The sequence below is a fragment of the Anabas testudineus genome, chromosome 18 (assembly GCF_900324465.2).
Source record: "Anabas testudineus chromosome 18, fAnaTes1.2, whole genome shotgun sequence".
NCBI classification, from domain to species: Eukaryota; Metazoa; Chordata; class Actinopteri; order Anabantiformes; family Anabantidae; genus Anabas; species Anabas testudineus.
The window spans coordinates 25981244-26002744 of record NC_046627.1 but is presented as its reverse complement, the minus strand read 5'-3'; the positions used below and the strand labels follow the sequence as shown (position 1 = coordinate 26002744).

Genomic DNA, 21501 nt, shown 5'->3' with positions numbered 1-21501 from the left:
TATTTATCTAGATCATGCTTGTTAGCACATCCTATACCTCTATTCTACTATCACCCCATCATTTTTTTTACCATGTGGCCGGCATCACTGACCAGGAAAACAGCTCACTCGCTTGGCAGGCAATTCACTGTTGATTGATGTGAACAAAAGTGATTCTTTCCTGGTAATTTTAAATATCTGAGCCACTGAGTAATGGTTTCATTTGCTGAAAATCACATCCACCCTTGATTTGACTCACTTGGATAGGAAGACACTTGAAGACACACACAGTGCAGCGAGACACACATCTTCAAACAATGCAGTTAATCAAGGCGAGGTAAATAATATTTCATGCTAATATGCATTATTCCCAAGCTGGAAAAGAGGACAGAAAAAGAGTGAGTGACTGAACGAGAAATGAACCTATTCAAACAAATGAATTATAATGAAGCTTCACAGACAAGTTGTTTGGAGTTTGTCATGGTTGTGAGAGAGAAGGCCCGGATTTCCCCAGTGGGACGGACTTAACCCAAACTGCTTGAAGGAAGGGAGAGAAAAACAAGAGAAGGACCCTGGAGAAAGTGAGCCTGGGGGTAAGAATGGTCCAGTAATGATAGAGGGGAACCAGAGAGGTGGGGCCTAAATTCAAGGTTGCATTGAGACTTAAATGATTTCCCAGGAACAGACTTCCTCGGGGTTAAAGAGGCCCTTTGTCAGACCCAGGTCTATGAGTGCATGTACGTGTGTCTACTGTATGTGTACACTGGTGGTCCTGAGTTGAGTGGGACATGGTAATGTGTACTCTTAGCAATACACCAAATTCAAATTGGCTTATTCTGGTTGCAACTACAATAACTTGGAATTTGAAATGAACAAAAATTTTAATGTGGTATAGAAACATTTTAGAAGTTTTTTTTAATATTAATATTAGCTTTCATTTCCAACAGAAAAGAATAGAGAAAAGTCTCAACAAAAAAACTCTTAGTAAGATTAGAATTATTTAACTTGTTCATAAAACCTAGATTTTTTTGCAGATGCGCAGAAGTAACAGAAGTGTTTTCTGTTATTTGTTTTCTGTTAACAGAAGTGTTTTCTGTTATTTCAGTGGAAAAATACAATAGAAATATGAATGATTCTAACTGAAGTTAAGCCAACCTGCAGTTTTCTAGTGGATGCCCTGACATCAGCCAAATAAATCTGTGTCTTGTGCTTTTATTTTTGAACCGATCCAAATTGACCACCATGCTCTGGCCCCAGACCCGACAAGATTTCCTTGAAGACAGCTTCACAGAACAGCTGTTGAATCTCAGTTACCACCTTCTTCACCCCTAAACTAAAGGGAGAAGCATTTGATGTCAAAGATCAAACATGTACATGCATGAGCAGAGCTGAAGAGTCGTCCAGAAGATGTAACAGAGTTTGCTTCAGCTGAATAAAAAGTGTATCATACGTTTCTGTGGTCTGTTGGCTTAGATTAGGGTGGACCAAATCTCTTTGTCTAATACTAAGAATATTGACATCGACCTGCAGCTGGAGGGAGATGTTAGACCAGCTACTTCTGTCTCTGCTCTCTGAGTTTGTGATAATGTAGCCTACATGATGGAGTGTTAGATTTCCAAAAGCTCTCATTGGGCTATAAATGAGCGAAATGTTAAATATTTAACATTTAACAGAACTGTTTTTTTCTTCACACTTTTGTCCCATCCTGTCCCTGTAGCACTTCAGTTGTTCAACCACTGGGTGGCGACTCAGGACAGATGTTGAGCTCATAAGAGGCGAGAGTAAAATGTATTTGTATATTCTTAACATGTTGGACGTTTGCTCTCTGCAGAACAAAATCTTTTAAAGCCTATTATGCAAAGCATCATGCAATCTTACACTGAACTGTGTCTAATGTTATATGATAGCAGTGGGCACATCTTTATTCATCTCTGTATCGACAGTGATACAGCTCGATCGTAGCTGGTAAATGGAGCTTGTTTGTTCAGGATCTAATTTGTCATCAGCTCACATTAACAAACAGCTTCACCACCTCTCCATCACTGATTCCTCAAGGGATGTGACGTGTCTGTCACGTATCAGGTCCCGCCCCTCCACTCCGGGGTTGCCCAGGCAACCAAACGTTTCCATGGAGATGCGTCCACTCGGCCGCAGCTTGTGCGAAGATTTGGTGCAGGAGTTTATCCAAATACATGAACTTCACCATCTCATGACAGGACTCCTCTGTGCTCCGAGTCGCACACAGTCGAGGTAACGTCAGCGGGAGTGTAAAGAGTAAAAAGAGATCGTTTTTAGGCTCATGAAGCCGTAACGGCCGGGAGCTGTTGCCCGAGTAAGTAACACTGAGTCAGCTGCTAGAAGTTTGCTAGTAAGTGCTCAGCTAACGTTAATGTTAGCTAACGGTTCATGTTTAACTAGTTAGTTAGTTACAAATAATAAGTAACAAATCTGAAAATAAGTCATAACTTGCGTCCTGTTTTAGCCTTCAGTAGCAAATATCAGACCACTGAGAGTTAGCCTTAATGCTAAAAACTACAGTAAATAGACAGTGTTGTCGTTAGCTCATTATGTATGCATGCTGTGCGTTTCATAGTGTTTGTCTGCAAGTGCCCTGTTAGCAACTGGTGTGACCGTATGTCACTGCATCACTGTTCATTGTGTGTGTTTGGATAAGCTACTTTAGTAAACCCAGGGAAAGAAGCAAGCTCTGTGGTGGAAGCTTTGAAAGAAATGGAAGAGGAATACTTAAAGACAATTCGTCTGGTAAAGCCACCTCATTGATAAAAATGATGCATATGCACATTCATCATCCAAGAAAATAATAGTCATACCTTCTCTCACTTTGCGTTCCCTTGACCTCTTTATTCTTCTCTTCATTCTCAATAAAGTTGTTTATCCGTTGTGCGGCTATTTCTGGAGAAACAGAAGAATTGTGGACAGAGGAAAATGAGAAGGCTGTGGATCAATTTATTGTTGATACATCTATCACAGTCATGGTGATCTACAAGGACACATGCAAGTGGCTGCGGGTGGAGTACTCCATGCCCTTATGGGTAAAATATATTTTTCCACTATTTATTTTTACCTTTAACTACTTTGTTAGAATTTAAGCAGCTTTGTCCACCTTGCCTGACAAGCAGGAGTGCTTCCTTTTTCCTTTCTTTGATTTTTAAAACTGTACTTACCCTGCATTATTTCTCTATCTCTCTTCACCATGGTTTTCACCAATGTTTCTTTTATAGGGACAGGTGGCAGAGCAGCTTTCCTATTTTAGCCGCCCGCCAGGAGCCATAATCACAGCAGAGACGTTTAATACTGTCATACAGTTTGGCACAGTGCGGGGCAATGCCACCCATAGACTGCTTCATGACATGACCTGTTTGCATGCCCCTCCACTTGCCCTCAGCACCTTCAGGGAGAAGAGCATCAAGGACAACTATATCAATAGCATGCACTGCTACCTTGCTGCCCTCACAGGTGGGTACCACGGGGAAAAAAAGAGAAAAAGTTGACAGTTGCAGACAGACAGCAATGGGTTAAAAATGTCTTGACTCCTATGAAGATGTTGTCTTTGCAGTGAATTACTCTGAGGCTCTTTGGAGACTCTATACAGTACACCATTAAATCATTGAAGGGCAGTCTACACTGGCAGTGTTTGCAAGGTGCCTTTGAGGCATTTTGATGTCCCTCATTATACCTCTCTCATAATTGAAATACTTTTATTTCTACAAATTGTCCAATGTTAAACAGTGAAAATTGAGGCAGTTACTATATTGCAAGTCAGTATAGGGCCGCCTATGTTGGTTTATATATTTTTTTCATGTTGTAGTGAAGTGCATTCCCTATAGACACCAATTGAAAGTAATACAAATCTCCCAAATGAACTTTGCTAACTTTGTCCAGTGTAGACTTTGACTTTGAGGTTTCCAGTGTCACTGTAAGCTGTTATAGCCTCTGCTGCCCAGTAGGCAGCAGAGATAAATAAATCCATAAATAAAAACAACAACAGGATTTCCCTTTTTAGGCTAGAAAATACCAATACCATCTGTGCTGCTGAGTGGGCAGATGGTTCTGAGGAAAGTGACTTTAAAATGTTGGACGTTTGCCCTCTGTGTAGAGTGAATGGGTGGATTTCTGGATGCTGGGTTCCTTTTTACTAGGTTAACTAAATTATGACAAAGATACAATATTCCTGACATTCTATAATACAATTTTAGCATATCAAAGACAGTTTAAAGATAAGGATAAGGTTCATACCCACACTCCCTTGTCACATAGCCAAAATATTTCATTCAGTAGCTGTGAAGCTCCTCTACGCAAATCATACAGTATACAGCACATGTATGTAAATCAAAGACAAATGTATTTTTAAAGGATTTATACTGTACAGTATGGTTTCAGAATGGTAGTGTTATATTGTATTCCAGAAAACACATTAATGAAGCAATCAATCAACCAGTTTGAAATATGTATATATCTCTCTCTCTACCAATATTTTATGGAGTATTATATACCATTTTATTTTTGAACAGATGACTTGTATAAGAAGGTGGGCAAAACAGTTCTTTACATCCCAATGGAAGGGCTACAATTCAGCCCTGAGGAGGCCAGCAGGGACAAGAAGTTGGTGCAGAGAATGGAGAGTAGGTCTGAGGAGCTCTGTCTGTTTGGGGGTGGGGTTGCCTTTCCTTTTCCATCTGTCTCTGTGGCGTCTGTGTCTAAAAGGTCCCACTCACAGACCTCTGTGGCGTCTGTGAGATAGTGTTTAAAACTATAACAATATTTTAGCACTGACCTTTTCACTTTTAGAGATATATTTTTTCAGGCAACCTTTTACCTGGATTAGTCTGACTTTATTGTTTTTTGCTTTCTGTTGTTATTTCACCAAACACTTTTTTTGTCCTTTCCCTCACAACTCCTTTCTCTTCTCAAACCATTGTTTTTACATTCTTTTTATTCATTTCTTTAGTCATCAATTTGTCCATTGCTTTTCATTGCTCCTGTAATTTTTATTTCTCCCTACAGTATGTCAGTTTACTTTTTCTTCTACTCATTATTCTTCTCTTTTGTAGCTGTTGTCATTAACTGGACAGATCAGATCAAGGAGCTACTGAATGCACAAGAAATAATGAACTTGATGGACAACTGTGGTCCACTGGAGGAGATAGCCTTCTGGAAAAGACGCTCTACCAAACTGTTGAATATCAGCCAGCAGCTGCAAAACCCAGGGGTTAGGCACATCCAGAAGATTCTGCAGTTGTCCAAGTCTCTGTATGAACAGCGTTTCAGCAGACAGTCCAAGGATATACAGGTACAGGAAGTCTACATGTCTCAAGTGTGAAATAATGTCATTAAGTAAAATCATTGCATCTGTGCTAACCAGTAGTTATCTATAAAGGTGGAACACAGTGACACAAAATATTATGTTAACATAACTGAAGCTAAGTAATGATGATAATAATAGCAATAATAATAATAATAATAATGAGAGATGTCATATTTCCTTTCTGTGTGTGTTCCTCAGGATTGCTCTCTGGAAGCCCAGTCAAACCTGCAATTCCTGTCTATACTGAAGGAACCTTGTGAAGAGCTTGCCCGGCTCAAACCTAACCAAGTTGCTCCTAAACTACAACACATTGTCAGTCTCATTCGTATCATCTGGGTCAACTCAAGCTACTACAACACTAGTGAGAGGATCACTGGTCTTTTCCGCAAGGTATGCATTTAGATACAAAAGAGAAATGCAAGCCATACAGTTAGGAATGAGCCTTTCAGATGACAGGTGAAATGTCTTCAAGAACTTAAAGCAGGTCCAGTTGCACCTTAGGGATATCCATGACTTGGACAACTGACAATGTTCACAGATGTTCACTAGTAGTCGGCAACCATTCATCAATGGTGATCAGATATCAGAGTTACACACACCGTGAGATGAAATGCACTGAATAATAGACTGCATAATTGTTTTCATAAACCTATCATTTCAACTGACAACAGCAGAGACAAGGGTATCCTAATATAATTATGTTCTGACCTACCACAGTTTGCATTACTTTTTCATACCCCTATATGCTTTCCTTCATTTTGTTATTTTCCTCATTTTATTCTCCCTTTTTCTCTCCCTCACACACACACACACACACACACACACACACACACTCACCCCTGTATTATGTATTTATATTATATAAAACATTACTGACTCAGACAAAACATTGGGGTTGAATTATTTTGTGTTTGTGCATATGGCTGCTGTGATCTGACAGCACAAGCCCAGTGTTCCCACTCAGACTCAGACTTCAAATCTGTGTGGTACTGGATCTGATGCTGGACCTTTAACCCACCTTATAGTTCAATATAGAGAACTGGGGAGCACAGTGCCCTTCTATCATCTTTTAATATCATTTTGCAATCACTGAAGGCTGCAGGGTAAAAACCTTTGACTGAGATGCTCTAGCTAATACCTTAGAGAATGTAAAGAGAGAAAATAATAACCTTTATGGGTGAGAATAACTATAGTAACCATAGTCTAGTCAGTTGTCTGTGTGATATTCTTAGATGCCTCTAATGTTTTTTTCTTGTTGATTTTACAACCACAGTATTACAATAAGCCAAATAGTGTGCCTCCTCTAAATATGTTGAAGATAAATGTAACTTTGTCTGGTTGTGTCAAGAATGAGTGGAAAAAATATCAAGTATCTATGTAGCTACCTACAGAGCTATATCTTTCTTATTATTATTATACACACAGATGACACATTCAGTGTGAACATATTTGAAAGCTGCTGAAAGGGAATTAAGAAGCTAATCAAAGTGCAGACTCGATAGAACCGATATTTTCAATGAATTTGTGTTGGTATTGTGTTAACATGATTGTACCTCGTCAATGTAAATGTCTATAACTCTCTACCTTTATTCTTCTGTGTTGCAGATGAGTAATGAGGTTATTCATCTGTGCCTTCAAAGCTTCTCTCTGGACAGAATCTTTGGGGGATATGTGTTGTCCAGCAAGAAAATCCTCAACGACTGTATCCAATGTTGCCTGTTATGGAAAAAAATATACCAACATGCATCACAGATTCACCACAAGTAGGCAAAATCCCACCTTTGTAGGGACACATCACAGCTTGTTAAGTCCTTTGGGGACTTGACAAAGGACTCTTGTACTCTTTAAAACATCAAAAGTCAGCATGTTTTAGTTTAATTATCAGCATTCATAGCTTAAATATTAATATATTGCTGACTCTATATACCCTCTTCCCTTTCTCATCTTCGCTTCTGTTTTCAGGTATTCTTCAAAAGGCTGGGTGCTGGATGAAACCAGCTTTTTTGTGGTGGTTGATTCTAACATTCAGAGGTTCCGAGACCTGCTTGAGGTGAGGATGTTTCCCTCACTCACACATTTAGAGACATAAACACTTAGAGAAACACACCACCATACTACAACTCTGTGAATTCATGCTGTTGAATCTCATGTCAGGTAAAATATTGTTCAATATTGATACAAGTTTATTGGGCTAATTTGGTTTTGCTCTGCTGTGGAATTCATTTGAATTTCAAGATGTATATTACTCTAATTAACTTTGAAATAATAATTTTTAATAATCTCTGCAACCAACATTGTATAATATTTGTATTTGTTAGGCTCATGTATAACTCCATTGCAGTATTTGTGGTAGTGTAAATTGGCTCCTCTACCTTTCCCCTGCATTCTGCATAAAGCTGAGGCAGCACTGTTTCTGAAAAATGTTTGTGTCATGGGACTTTTTAGCTGCAGTCAACCACTTTCATTTGCTTTCTATGAATATTAAATTGCTCTCACTGTGAATCTACTTCTTTTTGAGATCTTATACTGGGCAATAATTGAAAAGGCTGATGGGGGTGCTGATGGACTCAGGAGGGTTGTTTGCCAGCCTGGGTTGTAGTTCTGGAGGTATGGAATGCAGATGCATTTCAGTTTCATTGCATCGCATTCTATAAAAACAAGGTTAACGTCAGGTCACTGTAAGTTTGACATTTGCCAGTTAAAGCCACTTCAATGATGCTTCAGTCACTGTTTTTTTAATTGAACAACTCCTTTACAGCATCTTTCCACAAATGCTGAGTCATGTTAAAAGCTGTGTTGAACTACGTAAAAATATAGTTTTTCAGGCAATTTATTTCTATGTGAATAACTGGGTTTGTGTTTTCATAGATCACACTCCAAAACAGTGAAAGGGCTAGCTTCGGTTGTTTTGTTTTTTTTCCACTCCATGTATTCATATGTACATGTATTCCCCATCCCCTTTTTCTCTTGACCAAGTCTCTTTGTAAATATTATCCAGTATAGATCTGTGGGTATAATCTCAAATAGATTTAATTAATTACTGCAAATCAATTATTGCACAACCAATTGTTTAGTAATTTTCTTTGTTTTATGTGAAGACAACGCATATTAAATGATTTGCTTTGGCCTTTTCTCAGGTATGTGACTGTCAGCAGCAGTTTGCCCGTTGGGAAGATGGTCAGCAGAGGGCCCTGCCATGCTTCACTGGTTGCCAGGGACCAGAGTTCACCCGGTCCCTCCTGGAGATAGAGGCAAACTTTCACCATGGCCTTAAAAATCTGCACTCTGTTGGCAAGGCCATCCTTGATGTCAAGACCACCACATGGAGCAATGAATTTAACAAGTACGTCTATTCTTTTTTGATAGTTATTTGGTGAGTGTGTATGTATGTTTATGTTCCTGTTTGTGTGGATACACAGGTTCCAAGCATTGGTAAAGGATCTGGAAATGATGATGCAAAACCTGATCCATTCTGTGTTTAAGACAGTGAACACAGTGGAGGAAGGAGTTCGGCTTCTGGATGATTTTAGGCCTATGTCTACTCGAGAGGTGTCAGTTTCACAAGCACAAACACAAACACAAATACAGTAAATTTAAGTTAGGGATGGACATGATTGCCAAAAACTCTTTTTTCCAGTGTCATGGATGATTTATGGTTTAATATTTTATTCTGTCTACATGTGAAGGAAAACAAACATTCAAAAGCAGTTTAGTCATTATAGCTATACATTTACCAGTGTAGGGCCATATGTTCAGTATCAACAAAAAAGGCATCACTAGCAAGGCTGTTTTTCTCTGATATACTGTAAACATTGTACGTAAATTGTAAACCCAGAGGTAGCTGCACAGCAAAAAGAAAAAGTACTGACTCAAAACATGGTTGACCCACACTCTGCATTACCCTTCCAGTCTACCCAGAGCACTGTAAGTGATTGGGCCAGTTAAAGAGGAGAACAATTTCGAGGATAGTGCATATTATTTGTGGCAGTCAAAATGTAGAAGAATCCTTGAAGTTTTGTGAGAGGTGTAATGTCTGCCATTTCTATGTCACATTATACATCATTATTTCACTATTCAGCAGCTGTAGCCACCATTACTCAAGCTTGCTCACTGGCAAAACTCACACATGAAGGTATCCCCAATGAGACAGCTTAAAATACTCTCATAACTTCAGAGAATTGCTGGTGCTGGAATCAGAAAAAGCTCTAATGTTGATATTGTGACAGTTTTTCTTTTCCACATTTTTTCAATGGCTCAAATGAATTCAATATATTGCCTAGCTAATCAAGTCACGACAAGACATTATATTTTTGCTACTTAACATTGTCTGTCACCACTGCATTTTTTTCCTCCCTTACCACCGTACAACTTATCAACAACTCATTCCTTTCCATTACATTTTCTAAATCTCAGGCCATTAAACGCACCACAGAAAAGAAAATGGATGAAGTGTACAACATCTTTAACAGGGAGCTCAAAATGGTCAACAAGGAACTGAATAAGAGGGCAAGATATTCTCCTGACCATATGCCCCGTATAGCAGGACAGGCCCACTGGGCAAGGGCTCTCAGACATCGCTTAGACAAACCCATGGAGGTAAATTCAATAGATTTTACAATTACTTACATGTATCTCCTTTATTAAACACTAGAAATACTACTAGTGTGCAGAACCCCCCGCCCCCCCTCTTTCTTGACTATTTTCTCTTGTCTCATGTCCAGGTGCTTCAGAGGGCCTACTTCATGCCTGAGTCATACAGTTGCAAGCAGGTAGTTTTCACCTATAACCAGCTTGTTCAGGTTTTGGATGAGATAGTAAGGAACAGCTTTAGCATGTGGAGCCAGAACCTGGACGGACAGTACCTCAAGAGACTAGAGCAGCCTCTCATGGTGCGCTGCAAGGACAAGACAGCCAAGCTGAACATTAACTTTGACAAGTGGGTCACAAAAACACAACTTACACTTTACAAGCCTTCACATTTAACTAAACAATCACAAACCCATTGTTTATGTTTTCATTAGGCATCCGTGGTCACACTGGAGAGACTCGCATTTGACATTTGTTCTATACAAAGATACAGCATGTTGCTAACAAAGTATATGAGTGTTTTTTTGTTGTTTTTCCATGCAGCAACCTGTTGAACCTGTGCACTGAGATCCACTATTGGGATCGACTAAAGTTTGAGATCCCCCAGGCTGTGTCTGACATTTATCAGGACAGAGAAGACCTCAGGGGCCTGAGAGAGAGAGTACTGCTGCTGATAAGGCACTATAACAGGTCTGACATATATGGGGGAGAGCAAACATGCATATGACATTCAACGTGTTTGGAAGGTGCTGTGATTTAACTTCCTTATGTACTCATAATAACATGGTTGTGTGAGCTACAGTTACAGTAAGTTGGTCTGTGGGTGTCTGTGAACATTACGGCACTTCATTGTAATGACAGGTGGTAATAAATATCACTTGTGCATTTCCCTACATAACTTTATGGTATGGAGTGTTTGTAGAGAGCTCTTATTTTCCACTAGCTGCTTTTGCCATTTAATCCATGTAGCCCTTTTTGCAGCGTTGTAACTGACTGAACAGCTTGGACTGTTTTATTACGAAGCCAAGTCTATAAAACATTTTTCAATCCTGCGTTAAAATGTTTGCTTCCCTTAGTTTTCAATATAAGAGAGGTAATTTAAAAGCATGCATGTATACATACAGTAGAGTCATTAAATGAATCACAGTAATCTTTATTAAATGCTTTTCTGATGTGTGCGTGTGTATTCAGGATCATTGGAATGCTGTCTCCCAGTGAGTTGGGTCTGTTTCGGGAGCGAATTCGTTTGATTGATAAGAAGATTCAGCCAGGGCTGAACAAGCTCCTGTGGTTGACTAAAGGAGCTTCTAATGTCTTCATACGTGACTGTCTTCAGCATGTTGACAAGGTTATAACAAACACTTCATCACTAACCTATGTGGACATTTATACAGTTTTATTATAACTGAGTAACATTTTTTCTTACGGATTTTTGTGATTTAGACAGCCTGGTGACTTGTTGTGTGAATTGAAAGTTGTAAGAGCAAAATCTTTTGACTGGCTGAATATGGCAAAAGTTATTTTCAGTTCACTTTAGAACATGGAAGTAATTTTGATTTAGTTCAAAAGCCAGTATGTTCTAGACAACTGAGTGCTGAACATCCCTCTCCTCCATTTCATTCTCCAGGTGCAGTTGATTGTTGATAGCTACAAAGTATCCAATTTATCAATCTCCAGCCTCTGTCGCCAGATCAGTGAAACGTTGCTGGTTAGATTGGATGGAAAGACTGTATACAGGTAATGCATGATATGTGATGAATGAATAAGCCACTTCTTATGTCGTAATACATAAAGAACCATGAAGTATGTGTGTGAAGTAGGTTTTAATTTCATTTAAACCACCACACACCACTTCTTGACCTTGTCTGCAAGTAAACAGATCAGTTGTGTTTTAATTCCACTATGTATCCAAGTCGATTCTAATTAGTTTTGTTGGTTGCACTGTGGACATGATTTTTTGGTTGTTATTTTCAGAAATCTGGAGTTTGAGAATGACCAGGAGGCTCACCAGCAGAACCAACTCCGAATACTACGATCAGCACACCAGGATATTGTTGATACGATGAACCACATTTATAGCACCTTTGCTGATGATGGACATGAGGTCTGTTCTGTTTTTTTGTCATTTATTTAGTAATGGCAGCACTTCATCAGAAATATTCCTTTACTTTTGCAATTGTATTCTGGAACATGTGTAAAATTATAATTTTAGAAAACAGGAGAGAAATGAGATTCTTGACTCACAACTGTTGAACTACTGATCACACTTCCTAGTCTTCCTTAGTGCTTTGTCACGTGTGCATTTTTATACTGGTGTGTAAGGTTCAGGAGCACTGGGTGACCTACACAAAGAAGGTGGACCACATGATAGAGGAAGCTTTTAGGAGCAACATCAAATGCTCCATGAAGAAGCTATCCAGGGCCATCAATGGGGACAGTAAGACATCGCCCAATCCCTTATTCAAAGTCCTCATAGCACTACGCCAGACAACTCCTCAAGCCACACCAAAGGTATCTGAAAACCCTCATAGGTAAATTAGATCATGTGATAATGACTTATTTGCATTATGGCTGGATAAGTACACTGTGGTATTTTGGTTACCTACATACAAGACAAAATAGCATCTTGTTAACTACAAGATGCTAATACACATCATTCGAAATATTATACTAGTCTTACTATAACAATTGCCTGTTAAAGTAACTGCTGTTCTTTCATATACACACATATACACAGTCACCACACAATCCACTGCATACCCACCCAATCTAACCTATGCATACACAAGAGAACAGCTTTTGAATAGCTCTCCATTGTAGTGACCACTGTGAATGAAAGGGTAAACACAAAAAAAGAGAATATTACTCATTATGAATAAAAGTCTCACCCGACATCTGTACTCTAAAAGACTCATGTTAGATAAGACCTGCCCGCTTAACACTGAACAACCAATGAGCAGGACAAATTACAACTTTTGTCCATGCACTGAAAGTGCACCTGCTGTACTCTGAAGCATGGTGCTATGCAGTAATCACAATGTGTAGACTGTTTTGCCAACAGATGGGGTGTGAAGTTGAATAGTTGCCATTTCTTTTTTATTTTTATGTATTTTTGGCAGTAAAGGTGCTAAATGACTGGTAAGACTTGTTGTGCTCACATCCTTGAACACACTCACCCACGTGCAGGTACTCTATGTAAATTGCCCTAGCAGCAGCTCAGTTCAATACACAATTGATCGCCTGGCAATTTGTTATTATTAGATAAAAGTTAATGCCTATGTTGTTGTGTGCTTGTTAATGTGTCGTGACCTGTTTTTTTGTTTGTGGTTCTGCTATTACAGGTGGAGTTCTCCCCAACACTCAGTAAACTTGCTGAGATGGTGAACATTATGCCTCAGATTATCAAAACCATCTCAGAATTTAAGCGACTTCCTGAACTTCTTGCCTGCAAACAGTCAGAGGACAATCCCATACACATCAACATAGGTTAGAACTATTTAAAATAATGTTGTTTCATATTATTAATTTTTAAGGATTTACAATTTTCTGAGAAAGAAAACCTGTCAGCAGTATTAAAATCAGATCACGATCACAATTGTGTCTGGAAGCAAATGTAGACCTGCTGCTTTAATTATACAATAAAACCTGACTTACAGTAACTGTGCTCAGTCTTACGTCTAGTTAAAAAGGCAATTAATAGACTCTTTTGAAATTGTGGTCTATCTGAATGTTAAAAAACAGATCTTGAAATACTGTATGTCCTCAGTTCATCAAAAGTGAGCACTTAGTTATTCAAATTGCATGAGCAAGTATCTAAAAGTACTTGTGAACACCACAGTTTTGTCATTTATAACGTATGTTTGTAATTAAAATATTTTGAAAACAAGTCACAAGCAGAATTCTATGCTGATCCAGTTTGCAGACCTGTACCCACTTTTGATCAGCATACACTCCCAGTCTATAGCAAAACTTTCTTTTACCAATACTTTTGGAGGGAAGTGTAGCTCAACATCTGACCTAATCTGTTACCTATAATTATCTCAAATTAATCTTGGACATGACTTGATCCATTAATACAATATTGTATTGCTGTCCAGCTCCAGCTGCTGGGCAGCGAAGGATAAAGCTTAGGGCACAGGATATTGTCAGGATGCTCAATAGCAAGAATTATGAATTATAAAAAAAATAAATTATTAAAAAGAAAATGTGATAATGAATGCAGATTCAAAAAACTTTATTAATCCCAGGGGGAAATTGTTTTCCCTCCTTATAGTTGATCTTTGTAAGTTACAGAGATTTCTAAGCAGTTGTATATAGTGTATTAAAGTACACTATATTGGAGTTAGACTTACTGTGCTTCTACTTTTGTCTCCATCATCATCGTCATTGTGTTCTTTAATGCTTTAGGGCAAGATGAGGAGATAAGGAAGATTCAGGCTGCAGTTGCCACAGGGATGACAGCCAATGCCAGCCAACTGCAGGCCTATCTGAAGAGTTGGGACAAATACAGGGACATCTGGCATATTGACAAGGACTCCTTCATACAACGCTACCAGAGATTAAACCCACCAGTCGCTTCATTTGATGCAGATATACACAGGTACTGCAAAATAAACACTTTCTTAACATTGTTCTTCACTAAATCTATGTGTCTCTGAACCTTTGGATATGACTTTTTTGCTGCTAAAGCATTGGCGTGTGTAGTAAGTGGCTGAAATTAAAGTTCATTATAGCTGCTGTTCTCTTTAAAGGAGGAAACTAGCATTTCTCACATCATGTTTAAAATTACAAAATGTCACCCTTTGACTGAAGTCTGTTTAAAAATGCCCTTTCAAATAAACCTGAGTTTTAATTGTATTTGTTTTATACTTACTTACTTATATTTGACTTCCCTCATTTTATTATAAAACATTCTTTAAAGGTCAACCATAAGGAAGCCTGCAGCTGCATTAGTGTCCCTCTTCTGCATTTCTCATGTGTCTTGTGCATTCTTTTGTTCACCTGCAGATATACAGAAAAAGCCAACAGTGTTCAACAAGAAGAGACGGTATTAAACATCCAGTTTGTCATGCTGGACTGTTCACCACTCAAGTCGTCCTTGGTGCAGCACTGCAGTGAGTGGCAAACCAAGTTCACTCAGCTGCTCAGCCACATGGCCAGCACTCGCCTGAAAGAACTTCATGCCTCACTGCAAGATAATGCTAAAAGGTGAATCAGTCTAGAGGACTTTGTTTTTACGGTTTGTTTATTACAGACGCTAGAGACCATATGCATTGAGAAAGAAAGAGTTTTAACTTGGGGACATTACTGTTTTAGTCATCTAAGATGAGTGATCGGATCACCCACATAACATCCACACAGCATCCTAGATTTGAGTCCAGCTCGGAGCTTTCCCGCATGTCATACTTCTTGTTGTTTATCTACCTATTCTTCTAGAGTTTGTCAAATAAAACCAAAAAAGCCCCAAAACAAAATGTTAAAAAAGAATGAAGGAAAGAATGGAAAAAAATACTTCACAAAGTAAAAAGGCATCAATTATGAACATTTAATATACAGTATTACATATAATAATAATTTGGTGTGAGTCTTTGTGACATGCTATGTTTAATGAACTGTGGGCCATCCAGCCCACACCTTAGCTTAAATTAATGTGATTGTCAGTGCTGCTCACAGCCCATGCCAACAACATCTGCTGCAGATGTAAGACTAGAGGACATGTCAAACACGCTGCCTTCACACAGACTATACACAGTAGTTTGGGCTCCTGCTCTTTCCATGAAACTAAAAAGTGAATTCAGTAGAAAAATATAATAGATTTAACCTATTAATTCCAGATCTGTCCATTTAGTGAAAAGAAGAGATGAGAAAAGAAAGGGCAAAACTTTTAACCCAGTAAACATTTGAGACACTAGTATGGTAGTACAGTATAACAATATATTTAAATATGTGTGAATATTGTCAGTCATTCATGTCCTTGTTATACACTGTATGTTTTGGGTTAAGGATGGTATACTTTGTATTACTTTTTCTTTTATGTGAAAATTTAGGCTGACTCATCCGCCCCAGACACTGGTTGAGCTTGGTGATAGCCTGAAGCTGTTGGAGACTCTGCAGGTCAATTTGGCCAAGACAGAAGCTCAGATTCCTCTCATCCACGAACAGTTTGCAATTCTTGACAAATATGAAGTCCCAGTGGAACAGGCTGTAAGTACCTCCAACAATAGCATGCAAACACATAAACATATACAGCAAACACAATACACAAAACACTATACGACACTAGACGTTCTCTATGAATTTATATATTATATATATATTATATATTTTTGTTGTTCTTTGTTGTAAAATGTCTTGTTCTGCAAGTATTCAAATAGAACATTTCAATTACATTTTTACTTAATATATATTTTTTAATTGTACATTGTTAGGGTTTCAACAAAATAAAGTACTGTCAAAACTTGAATTTACCTGTTAATCAAACGAGCTGTTTAACTACACACAACCATCTTCATCAAAAAATAAAATCCTGCAACTTGATTCAGGAGCAGGACATGCGGGAGGTGTTGAACGGCCAGTGGGTGTGGTTCCAGCAGGTGTTGATTGACAGTGACATCATGCTACAGATGCACAAGGAGAAGTTTAAGAACGGCTTCATCCTCTCATCTGAGGAGTTCAAGAAGAAGACCCAGGCCACTGTGCAGGAGTTCAGCAGCACAGGTTACACATTTTGGGCCCTGTTTTCCTGCAAGCGCAATGCCAGCATTTGTGCAAATGCAGCTCTCACCTAATTTTCTAATTGGTTGGTTTTTTAGGCTGTGCCAGCTTTTTTGGCATTGGGAATATTTGATTTCTATTAGTACGGGAAAAGAGGCACGCTTTGGGCTTTTTATGTACATTAGGTGGAGTAATGCAAATTTAAAAATTTCTGTTATTGGAGACACAGTACAATTATGGTGCCTGCTGCAGAAATATAAATCAAGTTCTTGTTAATATTATTTTTGTCAACATTTGTATGGCAATTTATATCAATTGTTGTAACGTTGTGTATTTCTGTTGATTTTGCTACTTCATAGAATTGACCACAGCCTCTCTCCCTCACTTGCTAGGCCATTAATGATTCACATCCACCTACTCATAGCATTTCTGTCATTAATAATGTATTCCACCTGTCCTCCACATTGCACCTGGATGCACCTGGTTGTGCCCTGAAATACCAATGTCGGAGGCCATGGAAATTGTGAAAAGATTGCTGAACAAACCCACAATGCCTTTGCCTTTTATTCCTGTTGAACCTTTTCTAATTTGTACAAAATCTCTCTAGTCAGTAGCCTGCATTGAATTTTTTTCTGCCCCTGATTTTTTTTTTTTACTGAAGGAGTGCTCTCCCCCACAGCACAAGTCTGATCCTGGAAGACACATCATGAACGATTTACTGTCCCATCATTACCCTTCACTCCCCCTCCTAGTGTCTTCCTTTTAATCTCTGTCAGAGTTGTCAGTTTATAATTAATACAAATCTATGTGTATTCTTTCTGGCCAGTAAGATACACTAACATATTATGTGCCAGTTGTTTGCCTGTTCCTTTGTGTGTGTTTGTTGGTTAATATGAATGTAATGTAATTATATGATTTGTTTTGTGAAAGTACCTGTATAACTCTTCACATATTTACATCTGCATATCCAGGTCCATTTGACAGTGCACTGAGCACTGAGTTGGCTTTAAAACAAATAGCAGAGCATCGCAACCAGTTGGAGACTCTGAAACAGGAAGAGAGCACGATCCTTCATGGGCTGGGCTTTTTCAAATTAGATCAACCCCCCTCCAAAAGCATCCGGGCACTGGAGAAGGTCTGACGAGCACAAGGCTCACTGTCCTAATATACTTTCATAACATTATACAGTCCAGTATTTAAAGCAGTTAATTCTAAGAAAGTCAATAAAGAAATAACTGTATAATCTAGATATGTTCTTTGTTTTGATGAACTGGCTCATCATGTGTGAAGGAAGTTTTTAATTATTTGAGGAGGGGTCGAAAGGTCCCAGGCTGAATTCCAACCCAGAATGTATCAATGTAATGAAAAGAATAGCTTTTTGTTTTTTGAATAGCTTTTGTTGTAAATACTAGCCTTGTAATAGTAAAGTCTGGCTGTGACCTACCTCCGGAAGGGGTCCTTAGGAAAGTCCTATTTATGCTTACCCTGCCTTTGTCTTGATAAAAGCGTCAAGCAAATGACTAAATGTCAATATAAATGTAAAGCATAAGATGTAGTGACTGAGCTTTTGTTGTATTGATGTTTGTGTCTGTATGCTTTATACAGGACATAGACCATCTGCAGGAAGTTTGGGAGATCACACAAGAGTGGAATGCCAAGTGGAACAAATGGAAGACTGGTCAGTTTGCAACATTGCAGACAGAGAATATGGAAAGCATAGCACAAGACATGTTCAAAAAACTTCACAAGCTCCAGAGAGAACTAAAGGTCTGTTCTGCCACAGTCAATTTTCGCTTCCTGATATGGTGTAATATTCATGGTTTAGCTAAATGATTTTATATTACCTGTTTACTTCAGTTACGGTGTCTGTAGAAATTTATACCATGTGTGCATTTATAATGGATATAGAGTCAGCAAACTCCTAAGGAACTCAGTATTTACTGCATTCACAGTGACAGCTAAATTGAGAGCTTTTCCCAGGATGCTCATGCTTCCTGATCTTGTTGATAATATCAAAAAATGTGAAGGTCTCACTTCTACAATACAAAGTAGTAAGGACTTGATCTCTCTGATTGCAGGACAAGGAGTGGGACATAGTAGATTTCTCTAAAAACAAGATTGACCAGTTCAAGCGGATCATTCCTCTCATTGCTGATATGAGGAATCCAGCCATGAGAGACAGGTACTGACTGAAACTAAAGAATCCATTTATATTTGAGATATCCTTAATAGATCCTAACGATTGGCATCAGGGACGATCCAGGCATATTTTCACGAAATGGTATCTTTAAAATAAAGCAGATCAAACCCTTCTTCTATACTTTTTTTAAAGAAACCTTCTATTTTATTGCTACCCTCTAGAGTGCCCCCTTCCCTGCCCTCTGTATAGAGCAGAGCCCTCAGTAATGATCAAAATGGCAGCAGGCTACCCAAGTTTCAAATAGGAGCACAGTTACAACAGTATAACCAGAAAATGTTTCTGTCTGTCCTCCCCCTCTGTTTCACCCTTCATTCCACTCCTGTCAATACCAGCTGTCAGTTATGTCTGTCCAAATGCTCATCCTGCTCCTGTACAGGTGTCAGAGTACAGTGATGCATCTGTCATGCCCAGTTAAGCATTCTACATATATGTTTAGTTTTGATATTTTAGTTATGCAGAAAAGCACATACTACACTGTTATTGCTATGGACATTAAGAGAGATATGTCATTCAATCCTTCAGTTGGTTAAATTGTTAAAGTTGTTTTTGTCTAAATGTATTAGCATGTCTTAAACCTCCGGGTAGTTGGTGGTCATGGCCACGCCTCCAAATCAGATAACCAATTTAAGATGCCGCACCAGCAAAAAGAAGCCTAGCTCACAAGTTAAAACTATTCAAAAAGAGTTAACTATATCCTTGACTTCAAATGGTTAATTATGTTATTACCCATGTTTGCTAATGATTAACAGTTGGAAGTTTACTTGTACTGATTTGGTAATAGTGCCCAGTGCCCGTAAGACTAGGACTAGCTATACTCTCAATGTCAATTTCCTTACAGGCACTGGAAGCAGATCTGCAAAGACCTGCAGTGCTCTTTTGACCACACCAGTGCTGAATTCACCCTAGAGAAGATGATATCCCTGGGCCTTGACAGGTTTGCTGACAAGATCTGTGACATCTCTGGAGCTGCCAGCAAGGAACTCTCCATAGAGCAGGTTCAGTCTTTTTGCCACACTATGTGGACCTTTTTTATACCCCATGTTGCTATACATACTTCATACTTACCATTATTTCAAAAAGTAGGAAGGGTTAAGATATACTGGCTCTCTTCCAGTGTGTTTTTAAGGCCAGGTCAGAGTGCAGCTGTGTTTGCTTCCCAACATCAGTCCTACCTCTGGCCCCATCACAAATTATCAGTGCTCCAACATTAGTGCAATTTGTTGACCATATTTATGTAAATTCAATCCTTTAATCTAGTTTGCACTTGCAACGCAGATGTAATCAGCTCCAAATTTACTAAAACAGCAGAGTGGGACTACGTTCCAGATGCATTTTATAAGTAAAATAAGTAAACTGAAATTTATAGGAACAAATTGGAATGCTCCACAGGTTTCACAAAATGACTTCTCTTCAGAGTTGTCTAGCCATGCCTTTGAAGAATTACAAAATAACAAAGTATACTGCAAGTAGACAGTAGAATACAGTACTAGAGATTCATGGTGAAGATTCATGGTTTTGGACCCTCAGTGGTGTCATCTGTCTGTTAACATTTCCCTTTGTGTTTTTATTTTTATTTTTAAGGGTTTAGAGAGCATTACCAAAACGTGGGAGGAAACATTCCTTGACATTGCACCTTACAAAGATCAAGGCCATTACCGGTTGAGGTGAAAAAGCAAGCTTTGATGACGGGGTTGGGAGGAAGGTTTAAGTAGTTATAATTTACATCCAGACTAAAACAAATGAAAACTGCAATCAGTAATTTATCAATTTGTTTTTTAAGCAATCATCAACATGTTTAATTCTCCTTTTGTCTCTCTTTTAGAGGTACAGAGGATGTTTTCCAGGCCCTGGAGGACAACCAGGTTATTCTGTCCACAATGAAGGCCTCTCGGTTTGTGAAAGCCTTTGAGCAGGAGGTGGACTGCTGGGAACGCCGTCTGTCCCAGGTGCTAGAGGTCATTGAAATGATCCTCACCGTGCAGCGCCAATGGATTTATCTGGAGGTTTGTATTTATTATTTTTATCTTATTTTTCTATGGTCATACTTAATCAGAGAACATATGATGATTTTTGGAGCATATTTAGCACACGATAAATGTTGCTGCTATTCATAATCAACAAACTTGGCTGCAGTATTGTCAGCAGTAAGCATTGTAAAGACGACCTTCAGACTGAAAAGACCACACAGTGATTACAGTATTGTTTCATTTGAAAGCAGACCAGCTGATGTTTTTTTCTTCATCTTCACAGCTCTCTGGTTTTGGTTTTGGGTTTCTCTTGTTTCAAATTCATTGTATCATTACTTAATTTGTTCGGTCTATAAAATTGATCTCTTTCCTCAACTGTACCCTGGTCTGTCCCTGCCACTCCATGTGCTTTGGTGTTTATCCCCTCTAGAACATTTTCCAAGGAAAAGACATCAGGGAGCAGCTGCCTCAGGAGTGCAAAGAGTTTGAAGATATTAGTTCAAGTTGGAAAATCATCATGGGTCGACTTCATAAAGATAACAATGCCTTGCATGGAACACACCACCCTGGTATGACCTCATTCCCCATTGTTTTCTAAAATGAGAGGAGTCACATGCCAGTTTTTCTGTACTCTTAAGGTGTACAAATAAAAAGATTAACTAAAAGCCCATACATAATTTAACATAGGCACCAATAGGTAGCTGGTTGGGGGCTTTGACTGTTTCTAT

General features: G+C 38.7%; 1 protein-coding gene across 3 annotated transcripts in view; it reads left to right on the top strand.

Annotated features, from left to right (window-relative positions):
• The first annotated feature begins 2139 nt into the window (after positions 1-2139).
• Positions 2140-21501, top strand: part of dnah2 (dynein, axonemal, heavy chain 2) — a 62976-nt gene continuing 43614 nt past the window's right edge. The window contains exons 1-30 of one of the 3 annotated variants that reach the window (XM_026353379.1): positions 2140-2229; positions 2654-2742; positions 2868-3032; positions 3222-3456; positions 4512-4622; positions 5052-5290; positions 5504-5695; positions 6911-7068; positions 7268-7355; positions 8443-8648; positions 8725-8854; positions 9719-9901; positions 10027-10241; positions 10436-10582; positions 11084-11240; positions 11520-11629; positions 11867-11996; positions 12215-12403; positions 13234-13378; positions 14300-14492; positions 14900-15100; positions 15940-16096; positions 16435-16609; positions 17578-17741; positions 18212-18373; positions 18685-18788; positions 19645-19801; positions 20388-20470; positions 20629-20809; positions 21204-21342. In XM_026353379.1, the coding sequence (XP_026209164.1) occupies positions 2710-2742; positions 2868-3032; positions 3222-3456; positions 4512-4622; positions 5052-5290; positions 5504-5695; positions 6911-7068; positions 7268-7355; positions 8443-8648; positions 8725-8854; positions 9719-9901; positions 10027-10241; positions 10436-10582; positions 11084-11240; positions 11520-11629; positions 11867-11996; positions 12215-12403; positions 13234-13378; positions 14300-14492; positions 14900-15100; positions 15940-16096; positions 16435-16609; positions 17578-17741; positions 18212-18373; positions 18685-18788; positions 19645-19801; positions 20388-20470; positions 20629-20809; positions 21204-21342 (4549 nt within the window). In that variant the 5' untranslated portion in view covers positions 2140-2229; positions 2654-2709. Of the gene's footprint in view, positions 2312-2653; positions 2743-2867; positions 3033-3221; positions 3457-4511; positions 4623-5051; positions 5291-5503; positions 5696-6910; positions 7069-7267; positions 7356-8442; positions 8649-8724; positions 8855-9718; positions 9902-10026; positions 10242-10435; positions 10583-11083; positions 11241-11519; positions 11630-11866; positions 11997-12214; positions 12404-13233; positions 13379-14299; positions 14493-14899; positions 15101-15939; positions 16097-16434; positions 16610-17577; positions 17742-18211; positions 18374-18684; positions 18789-19644; positions 19802-20387; positions 20471-20628; positions 20810-21203; positions 21343-21501 lie in introns of all 3 variants that reach the window. The other 2 variants (XM_026353378.1, XM_026353380.1) reach the window with 2 other exon arrangements.